Source organism: Hermetia illucens, chromosome 3 (assembly GCF_905115235.1).
Source record: "Hermetia illucens chromosome 3, iHerIll2.2.curated.20191125, whole genome shotgun sequence".
Taxonomy (NCBI): Eukaryota; Metazoa; Arthropoda; class Insecta; order Diptera; family Stratiomyidae; genus Hermetia; species Hermetia illucens.
The window spans coordinates 27,653,148-27,664,370 of NC_051851.1; the positions used below are offsets into that span (position 1 = coordinate 27,653,148).

The 11,223-nt window shown below is 40.0% G+C and overlaps 1 protein-coding gene across 1 annotated transcript; it reads right to left on the minus strand.

The window, feature by feature from the left end:
- Positions 1-2,967: 2,967 nt before the first annotated feature.
- On the minus strand, positions 2,968-9,252 carry LOC119650568 (structural maintenance of chromosomes protein 1A). The gene is made up of 17 exons (XM_038053385.1): positions 8,920-9,252; positions 8,623-8,846; positions 8,415-8,563; positions 8,186-8,354; positions 7,914-8,126; positions 7,149-7,829; positions 6,962-7,090; positions 5,679-5,761; positions 5,232-5,604; positions 5,062-5,175; positions 4,744-4,999; positions 4,500-4,681; positions 4,324-4,446; positions 4,152-4,264; positions 3,591-4,094; positions 3,198-3,375; positions 2,968-3,142 (listed from the first exon to the last, which is right to left on the minus strand). Exons 1-17 carry the CDS (start codon positions 9,047-9,049, stop codon positions 3,077-3,079), a joined length of 3,687 nt encoding a protein of 1,228 aa, XP_037909313.1. The 5' UTR covers positions 9,050-9,252; the 3' UTR covers positions 2,968-3,076.
- Positions 9,253-11,223: the final 1,971 nt, after the last annotated feature.

Genomic DNA, 11,223 nt, shown 5'->3' on the forward strand with positions numbered 1-11,223 from the left:
GTTAGTACGTCTCCAGAAGGATTCGTGTGCCCGCCGTCAAAACGCTCCTCATCAAATTAAATCAAATGGATGATATTAACATAATGACACACATAATACCTGATACGGGACAAACTTTTCCAAATTTATAGTTAGTATAAAAAATCGGTTTTAGAGATAACGCCACAGTACTTTGCTGATATCGCATTTGACCGGGAAACTACAACATTGATTATGTGGATACATTCACCTAGTTTGTCAACCAAATGAGAGAAGACAACAATGAAGTGGATGAGATTGAGCGGCAAATAAGGTGCTTTTCGGAGTTTCCGAAGTTGAAATCAAATAAGATAAACAGAAAACTATAGTAATGTCTGTCGTTAGGGTACGGGCAAGAACGAAGACATTGGAAAACAAAATCAGTATTTTTGAGTGTTGATGGATCGAACTCGAGAACCTAGTGCAACCGTGAACTGTACAGTCTCTATGATGGACTCAGGTACATCCACTATGACAGAATTTCTTAAACTGCTTTGGGCTGGCCATGTGAAGCGCTTGAATTTGTTATGTTGCTATCCATTCCAGTTTTCAGAAGCCCAAATGCCATGACAAACCTCCAATGGATTTAACTTCGTTGTGTAACTTTTTTATTTACAAATATGAAGGAACTTTCTTTGCGTCGTCTTCGCTCAACAGATTCCGCGCATCTGACTAAATAATAAAGCCTTATTTTCTCTTTGTTTTTAATACCTATCCGAATCTCAAATATTTTGATTACTACATGTATTATACGGAAAAAAAACTCAATTTCCTCGGGGTGGTTACTTTCAAAATATGGGTACCTTGAATCAAAATAAATAAAAATAGTAAATTTGTTTCTAAAACGAGATAAAATTATATAGTTCTCGCCATCTGGACAAGTCACTTGATATATTCCGCTTTAATTTGGTCTTTGAGGGATCCTAGCCTGTTTTTAAGTTAATGCATCCTACTCGATGGCACCATGTCGATGTTCAAACTTTTCATCGCTTTTTGAAGCTTCGACGAAGCAGACGTGAACTCCGCCATGCTATTAACATAGAATGCTAGACCTAAGATCAGATAAAGGAGGAAGGTTTGCGGCAATGTACTTTGTACTGTCCTCAGTAAAACAAAAATAAAATGCTGAGATCAGGGAAAGAGGCAAATAAAGTATAGTACTATGCTAAATCCTACCTGATCTCTCCTGGTGACAGGCCCCGCGACAGGTCGGCCAAGAAAATGCATCCACTGTCGTTAGAGACCAAATTGGATTGGATCCAGTAACAAGCCTCGGAAAAATGCTAGGGCGTCCACCTCTGTCGACGCGGCAGGACGGGTCCCGGCCCACCTGTCAGCGCAACTGAGGTCGAGGAGGTAATAAAACGGATGAAATCGGAGAAAGCCACAGGTCCTGACGACGTCGCATCTGAGCTATGGAAAGCGAAGAGCTGGGACCCAACCTTGTGGCTCAGTAAATTAATCGGGGTATTTAGGAAGGTAGAACACCATCTGACTGGCAGGAAAGTACCATGGTTCCAATATGTAAAAAGAAAGGTAGTCCAGCAGAATGTTCAAATTACCGCCCGATCCGGTTACTCTCCCATATCATGAAGATTTTTGAACGTATTCTTGACAACCGTATTCGCGAAATCGTTGAAAGAACCGTGAATCAAGCCAGATTTGTCAAAAACTGCGGAACCACTGACACAATACACACTGCGCGGTTACTCATGGAGAAACACCGTGAGAAGTGTTGCCCTCTTTACATTGCCTTTCTGGATCTGGAGAAAGCGTTTGACCGTGTGCTTCACGAACTCATCTGGTATGCTGTACGGCAACAATAAGTGCCAGAAGAACTTGTGCGCTGGGCTCAATTACTCTACCACGATCTGAAAAGTGAAGTTCGAAGTGTGGCGGGTGTATCAAAACCGCTTCGTGTCTTTGTTGGTGTTCATCAAGGAAGCGCCCTCTCAGCACTCCTCTTTATTCTTGTTATGGACACAATCACACGGGATATCCAACGTCCAGCGCCCTATACACTGCTTTATGCAGGTGATGTTTTCCTAGCATCTGATAGCAAAAATGATCTCCAGCAACTTATCCAAAAATGGAATGATCCCCTCATGCAACACGGTCTCAGATTGAATCTCAATAAAACTAAATTTTTGACGACCGATCCCTATGAAGAAGGCATAATCACTGTCAGTGACCTGCCCAGAACTGAGCGATTTAAATACCTCGAGTCAACGCTATCAGCCAATGGCACACTGCGTTATCTAAAATTTATCGCAATGATGTCCGTTCTGTCGCTCTCTATGGTTCTGAGTGTTGCTGGCGTCTTGCGGTAATGGAGACGAAGATGTTGCGTTGGACTAATGTCGTGTCACGTTTTGATCACATCCGAAATGAGGATATCCGCGACCGATATGGGGTTGCACCAAACGTGAAAAAACTGCGAGCGAGGCGTGTTCGATGGTATAGTCACGTAATTCGCGCCAACGAGAATGCACTTGCCAAGATTGGTTTGAACATCGAAGTCGTTGCTAAACGACCAAAAGGCCGTCCGAAACAACGAGGCCGATCACGACGCGCCGACCCCGCTTGTGAATCAGACAAAGGCTGAAGAAAAAGAAGACGACGCGGCAGTGTGTGACCCCTATTCTTCCTTTCCCTTCCAAGCTGTTGACGAGGAATGTCAGTGCCCGTATTTCTTAACGTTTCGCCTTTTAGTAATCGATGGTTCAAAGCCGCTCTTCACCCCAGTGTCGACGATATAATCCTTTTCTTTCGAAAATTTTTTAGGACTGAGGCGCACGGTGACCAGTCTGTGGATCACTACATGAAAAGGGGCCATACCTTATAATTTTTCCGACATTGTGCAATGTAACGTAGTCGTGGGCAGCAATTAATGATAATCATCTTTCCATGCCAAATGTATTTCCTTCTTCTCACCAAAAAAGCAACCAGTTCTGTTTCTAAATAATTAACTTTATTGGTATATAATAAAGGTCATATATAAAGTAGAATAATTTGAAAATGCTCTTGGCCCTTTAACTTAAGAATCTAATTGTTCCTCTTAAACTGATTCATCGAAACTTTTAAGATCGAACAAATACACGTTCGAAATGAGACAATCTCCGACCTGAAAATTGGAAATCATTTAATTTATAAAATCCAAACATAAGTTAAAAACTTACAGCTGGTGAGATGCCAACAAGTGCGTCAGCATGACCATAGAATTCCTCTTTGAGCGATATAACAATTGTCTGCAAGTTTGTAGTATTTTCACGAATGTAAGATGCAACTTTTCCGATATTAGTATTATCTAAAGCTGCGTCGATTTCATCCAGTACGAAAAATGGTGCGGGTTGGAAACTATAAAATAAATTTTTAAATTGGTTAGTAGAGTTAGGGAAGAAAACTAATGCAAAAATACACAAATCCTGTAACTAACAATTAAATAAACAACTAATCTAGCTAGTTCCTAGCTAATTCCCCTTCCCCTGCAGAAAGAGTATATGATTGACGAAAGCAGAAGTTTTCCAATAAAAAATATTTAAAATATACTGATCAGATGTAACGAATCTTACCTGTGTATCGCAAATAAAAGAGCAAGTGCAGCAATTGTCTTTTCTCCACCGCTAAGATTACTCATCGGTTGGAAACGTTTACCAGGTGCAACACAATTATAGTTGATACCATCCAAATATGGCTCTTCTGGATTATCAGGTCCAAGATAAGCCTGTGCAGCATCGTTTCTTGCCAATTGTTTGTAAATGCCGTCTATCGCTTCAGCCACATGTACACTGCATCGATTAAATTTGTCCGTGCGTTCATTTTTAATTTTCTCAAATGCCGCTTTAGCTTTCTTGGCTTTTTTACGAGCATTTTCGAACTCCTCATTTGTCGATGCCACCTTCTGAGAGACGTGATCTAACTTTTGCATAGCCTTCATGTTTGGTGTTTGAATTCGTTCCAAAGTGTCCAATTTTGATTGCAGCTCCTTTTGTAGTGATTCATTCACTTTTTTGAATGCTGAATCATCTTTTAGTTTTGTGTATTCTCGCGGTAAAGATGAGTAATCAACCTCAATACTAAAAAGATATATTTGATGTTTCTCCAAACCAAATATAAAATGAAAGATAAATTACTTGTTTTCTTTTTCCAATATCATTGAAGTAGTTGTGCTTGGATTCTCTGAGTCACTCTGACGGACAGCGTCATCTAACGATCCTCTTAGAAGTGGTATTCTCAAACAGTCCATCTACAAAATGTAACCTATAAATTAAATGTATTCGCATTAATTTGAGACGAACACCTCACCTTAGCCTGCAAGAGCAAGTTATGACGTTCATTTTTCTTCGTCTCAATTTTCGACTCAATACTCGAAGCTTGGCTGGTTAGATTATGAATTTCCTTAGCTAAATTAGCAACATCTCGACGAGCCTTGAATATAAAAGTTATAATTCCAAACGCACATTATAACCAATTCACCTCACTTTTGAAATTTCTTCCTCCATCTCATCTGAAGCAGATTTCTTGGTTTGCTTCTGCTGCTTAAGTTGTTCAATTTTATCTTTATCCTGGTCGATTTCCTTGCGATAACGGGCTTCGGCTGATTTTAGTCCCTCTAGAGCATCCTGCTCATCCTGAACAGTTCGTTCCCAACGTTCAACGTTCTCTAGAATAATCAAAAAATTTAAATTATATTCAAATTTTAAACTACTTCAGTTAAATATTTACTTCGAGTATCTTTCTCTTTTTCAAAATCCAACCGCGTGTTGATCGTATCGATTTGTTGCTCAAAGTCGGCACGTTTCCTAGCCCGCTCTTGCTGCATAACTAATTCACGTTCCTCGAACTGGCGAATGTTCTGAACGCCGATGCGGCGACAAAAGTTGGCAAATACTATATCCTCTACGTTATTCATGTTCTCTTTTATCTCCTGAATCTTTTGGTCACGTTTTAGCATACGACGTTCGATCTCAGCTATCTTAGGCTAAAATCACACATTTTCGTATCACACATAGGAACATAGGAGTGAGAAATTCAACTACTTACGCCAAACTCCTGAACCGAATCCTGAAGATCTTGAAGTTGTCTGTCGAACTGACTGATTGTTTTTTTCGATGATTCCAAATCAACCATGCTGTATTTGAGGCGATTTTCCAGGCCCTGCAAAAATATGCTATTCAAATTATCCTTTGAGAGTTTTAGATTAGAATAATTACTTTAATTTGACTCTCAACAGTTGCCAGTTCACTTTGCTTCCTGGATTGTTTTATCAACTCTTTCAGTTCTTCATTCAACTTCTCCTTTTGCATTTTCAGTTGAGCCATATGTTTCTCATCCCAACGTTTTGCTTTTCTGGCCAGATCATGGCTACCTCCAGAAATGATGCCAGACTTTTGATAGAATGTTCCATCCAGAGCAAGTGCATCGTAGCGACTGCGATCTATTTCGTATGCCACTCGCATTGCATCTTCAGGAGTTTCACATACGAGAGCATTGTTTGTTGCGAAAAGAACCGCCCTCTCAATCTCTGGCGGATCAAATTTCAAAACATCAAACACCAATTTAACATTTCGTGGTTCGCTTATGTTACTGTAATGGATTTATTATAGATCATACATACAAAATAATAGCGAAAAGTTATTGTTTCGACAAAAACTACTCACCGTAAACGCTCTTTTAACGGTTTGATTTGTAGATAATCCAGTGGCAAAAAGGTCTCGACTTCTAACATCTTTTCTTTCAAAATCTGAAGAAAAATACTTGTTAAATGAAGTATGCATTGTTTGAGAAGACCAAAGCAAAATAAATAGAAATTTGATTTATACAGTAAAGTCCTAGGGCCTCTTCCGGAAACAGATCAAAAAATAAATATTCCAGAAAGCCAACCAAGTTTTAATTAATTGATGCCATAGATTCACGGAGCCAACCCGTTTCTATGCTTAAGCAATCCGTCAGACTGTTTTCAAATCGTACCTGCGACATTGAGTCCATCATAATTTTTTTGTGAGGCAAACTAACTTTGCTGGGACGTCAAATTAGAGGATGACTTCACACAGTGCACTGTGAACGTCTCTGTTTGTATGCTCGTTTGGAATCGACGAATTCTTGATAGCTGTCGAAGTTGAACTCTCAGTATAAGGCGCTGAAGTCATCCGTGTAGGGATTTGAACCTGTTTCCAAGGATTTCAGTGAATACTTTGTAGCCAGAGCAAAGCAGTAAAATGCTCTACAGGCATTATTGGAATATGCGGTGGTAGCCTTTTTGGTAGATAGGGCAGATGATCTACACCATTCAACTGGAATATCCTCTACTTTTCAAATTAACTGGATAAATAGGTATATAGCATTTTTCGGGCAAACATTGCTGCCTTTTAAGAATTTCGCAGGTATATTATCTATTCTTTTATATTTATTTTCAGGCTCTTTATCGTTATAGGTGGCACGGCTCCGTTCCATTTGCTGGCTTGGGAGCTCAAGCAGTGGTGTTGCGTCGGGGAGCATTTGAAGCAATGGGCAAATACGACGTTCATTCTCCTTCAGTTTTTTTCCCCCTCTTGTTTATGATGATTGATCTTTAACTCTAGTTCTACCTTTTCCTCGGTTAGAATTCATTTATCATTTTCCTTGCTTGGTAAATCCATCTCGTTTTATTACTGGTTAAATTATCGTTACTATCCCGCAGCGCACTGTCAACGAACTGCCTCATTTTTTCTTAGTACTTTTTGGCTTTTCTCTACAGGTCGGAATATTGATATTTCTTAGTTCTAGTAGGTTATTGTACATCCTAGAATGATGTGATGCCTGGTTCACGGAAGGATGTGAATCACATTGTTACGCCCTGCTTATGGGTTTACAGCAACCATACACATGTATCTACCGATGTCCTTACGGATGTCTTATCTATTTAAGGGAACTCAATGTCAGAATTTTTGGAAATTCCACGTACCTGAATGCATCGTCTAGCCGTTTTTTCTGTGTCAACAATAATAGCTTCCATATACTTTCCCAAAACCTTAGTGACAGCCACATTATATCGTTTGTGCGTTGGCTGACACATGTTAATCATTCGATCGTACTGGTAAAAGTGAGAACATTACATTCAGGTTAAAACAGCAAGAATAAGTAAAATTTACCACTCCTGGAACTTCTCGTTTGAACAATTCAACAACTTCTTGTTTTTTCTTACGCCTTGCATCCTCGTGTTTATCAACTTTGGCGTCTCCCAATTGATCGCGAACCGACTCGAGTTCACGTTGTTTGTCTGCAATCTTCTCTTTGGACGATCCTACATCACGTCGTAATTCGTCCTTAATCCGGTTCTGATCCTCCAACGCAGCTTGGCTTGATTTGATATGATCCATCAACTTTTCCTTGCGTTTTACCGCTTCGTCACGTTGCAGACTGCACTTTTTCAACTGTTCTTCTACTGAAGCCTTGCGATTAACTTCACTATCAAGTAAATCCTGATCGGACTTTTGTTCGCGATTTATTGAATCCAAATTTGAACGATATTGTGTCGCTGTCGACTCCGCTTGTTGTTTGAGGCGATCATATTCTGAGACAAGTCCTTCGTCCATGTGCACATTACTACCACGACGCTGCGATTCTTGTTCGATTTCTTCCTCGAATTTACGTTTCATTTCTTCGATACCTTCGAGTTCCTTCTCCAACACACGAATGTCTGCCTGGTGAGCCTCATCGGCTTTTCGGGCCTGGTCTAAAGTTTTCAGCACGGACGCCAATTTCTTCTCGCAGTGAGAAACTTTTTCTTTCGCCTTTATGAACAGCGGGTGTTTTTTACTCATTTCCGTTTCCTTAAATGGACGACAAATATCAAATATTCGAAAATCTCATTCAAGGAGATCAAATAAAAATTACAACAGAACTCAATTACGCACCACTTCACGAATTTGCTGCTCCGCTTTCGCCAATTCACGGTTGAATTTTCCAGCTTCTTTCTTCTTTTCTTTCAGCACGTCGTCTGCCTCTTCCTTCTTCTTCTCGACAGCATGTATTTCTTGCTGCTTCGCTTTCAAGTCATCATTGAGCTTGTCAATGTCGTTTTCGATGTGATATAAGCGGAATAGTTGGTACTGGATTTGCTTTTCACCCTGGAATTGGAATATTTAGTGAGTACGACTATTAGTTCCCAAAAAAAGTATGCACTCACATATTCCTTCTTGAGGCGAGCATAGCGGTCAGCTTCCATTTTCTCCAATTTAGCTTCTTTACGTTCCGCAGCAATACCTTTCTTTTTCTGATATGTAAACTGGGTCTCTTCCTCGGCTTGGTGCATTTCTTGCTTCAATCGATTGTATTCGTCTTTCAACAGACCGGACCTGAGTTGTGGAAGCAAACCTATGAGAACTAACGTTGTGGAAATTAACAAAAAACCTTACCCGCTTATTTCTTCAAAGAGGGCTGTCCGCTCTTTCGCACTTTTCATAGCAATGTTTTCGACGGCTCCCTGGAATACAAGGAAGTTCTTCGCTTTCACGTTTATTCCCAACCTCTCCAATTCCGACAAATATGTGTTGCTCGAAACAACCTAACAAAGCAACCAGATTTTCAGATAGTTAAGTTACACTTCAAATTTACTAAACATACGCTGTCATCAATTCTGTATTCCGATGATCCCGAAACAACTGCTCGACAGAAACTCTTCTGAACCTTCTCTGGACCTACCAAAAACTTCGCGGTAACATAGCAAGAACGCGACGCGGGCTTACCAACCGATGCGCCATGGATCAAATCATTCAACCGCTTCACACGCAAACTAGAGGTCTTTTCCCCCATAACGAAACTGATGGCGTCCATGAAGTTTGATTTGCCTGCCCAAAGGATGCAATAAAAACCCAAATTACCATCGTTGGAAAAAGTGAAAACAAATATGGAGACAATTACCTGACCCATTCGGGCCTATGACGGCTGTAAACTGTTTTAAGGGTCCTACTGATATGCGGCCTTTGTAGGATTTGAAATCCTTCATCTCTATAAACTCGAGAAATGCCTCGATCTTCGGTGCGTCGGGCATTTTGGATAATTTTCTTCAACCAAAACTATTTCAGAATACTTTGGCTAATGCGTCCCTCCAAAAATGTCTGGCTGTTTACTGTCAAGATGTCAATTTGGCTCCTCAGAAACCGGCATTGCCAACTCGGGATAAATTCTTATTGGAATATATGAGGTTATACAGTTAGGTGGAAAACTATAAAGCCGTTTCGAATGTTTTTTTCAAAACATTTTGTGTGTTAGTTTTTCCAATCATTGCAAATATCTATTATAGTCTAAAAATGTGTTCTATTTATTTTTTATACTATTATCTTCATTTTATAGACATAAATTAACTTCTCCTCTCCTCTTCGCACATCTTTTTAGAAAATTGAGCGAGGTATAAAAAAAGGTTGAGTTGAGCCTGCAAGCTGTTAGTACTGCATCCGTAAATACTCACAGGCTATCCCGAATCCGTGTAACCAAACCAAATCAACTAAGCTGAAGAAAGTACGACAATCATAGGAAAGAACTATTATGACCCTCATTTTCGCCGGAACTCTAGGTGATTCCGCGAAAGTTTTTTTGACTTATTAATACTACTTACCCTAAGAATGCAGTTCTTGATCATTTGTAAGTTTTATAGCAAACTGAGCAAGAGGACGTAATTGTTGACCTCAAAACGGAACACCTACGTCTCAACTTATCTCAAATTTCGTGACTAGGAAAGACAAAGCTCATCATAAGGAGAACAAAAAGTCACTTATGCGAATAATGCCGTAGACCTGCTTGTGGGGTGCAATCTTTTTGAAACTGCGACCAAACTGGCCACCCATTATGTCAGTCTCTTATTCAAGTCGCTGAATTCCAATACAAATCACTTCCTCACAATATGCTGTACTTCTTCTTCTCAAACTTTTGTCCCGTTCAGAAGCGGGGTCGACTCGTCTTGGTCGGTTGAGCCATGTTGCTCGGTGGTAGGCCTGATCTGGAAGGAGGCGTGTCGCTTTTGAATCCCCAACCAGTGTCGCAAGCCACAGATTTTGCGTAGAAATCCCAAGTAAATTTTCATGAACACGGGAAAAGGTTAATGCTGGTCATAAAACATTGCTATCACGCTGTCTCAATACGTTAATCCGAGAAAGGACAACGAATTTCCCCAACAAAACGCTAAACGGCAAACGAGCTTTTATCAAGTCCAGGCCAAATATGTTTCAAGACATAAATATCCAATTTAACATAGGCCTAACTAAGAACAGGAAACCTATTTTGTGAATTTTTTGTTCTGGGGCTTAGGTTTTTCCAGAGCTGTTTGTTGACCCCAAGTAGTTCTAAGCAGTACAGGTGGGGATGGGGGGATGGATAATAAAAATGAAAAAACGTAGGAAAGCCGCATATGCATAGTGAAAAACATACGACAAGGCTAAATACCTACGAAATTAACAGCCATCTCCACCATCAATATGAAACGAAGACGGCAACTATTTGTTCGAATGACGGCTTCTTGTATCTCAAAGTAGTCGGGCTCTTAGGTCAATGGATTTTAGCATTTTACAAGTTTGTTGCTGTTTATCAGCTCCGCGGTCGGCGCCACAGTATTTTGTCCCGGCCATTCTCTACGGAATATTCTTGCAAAATAAGGGGTTACCACCTAGTCATACTCCAACGTGAATTGTTGACGGGAATCTTGCAAATGGAGTTATGCAGAGCAGTGTATACAACAGAATAGATAAGTAATGCTCAGCATGCTGCAAGCAAACTTATAATTCCTAGTTGCGAGCGAAGCATCTGAATTGATGTAAGAAACGATCTTCGATAGTTCTACTCCAAGTTGGATCGATTTTTCCTTGCCCTTTGCCATTAACTTGCAAAATAACCGCCAGGTGATTGTTTTTTCTCGTTTTGACACACGAAACCCTTTCATCTAAATCATCCCAGAAAAGCTCGATCACAGATTCTTCTCCATTCCAGCTCATTGGCCGCCCCGGATGTAGCAGAGAATGCAGATTTCAGTCAGGTTGCAATTCACACAAAAAATTGTTAATCCGTAAACAGTGCCATTCTCGTACAATGCTAATTTTCATGGGGTAAGTAGATGTTTAGTGTAGTCAATATGCTAGGATTGTTGAGTTTCTGATAATAATTTCAAAGTGAAATAAATTTAAGCTTTTGAAATCAATGTTTAAGCGATGTTAATTTTTATGGACGTGCATTCGG

Bases quoted from the DNA above. Each gene is read 5' to 3' on its own strand.
- LOC119650568 (XM_038053385.1), bottom strand. From the start codon at position 9,049: ATGCCCGACGCACCGAAGATCGAGGCATTTCTCGAGTTTATAGAGATG. The intron at 5,176-5,231 runs GTAATTATTCTA...ATATTTTTGCAG, and splicing joins CTGTTGAGAGTCAAATTAAA to GGCCTGGAAAATCGCCTCAA. The intron at 3,143-3,197 runs GTAAGTTTTTAA...TCCAATTTTCAG, and splicing joins TTGTTGGCATCTCACCAGCT to GTCGGAGATTGTCTCATTTC.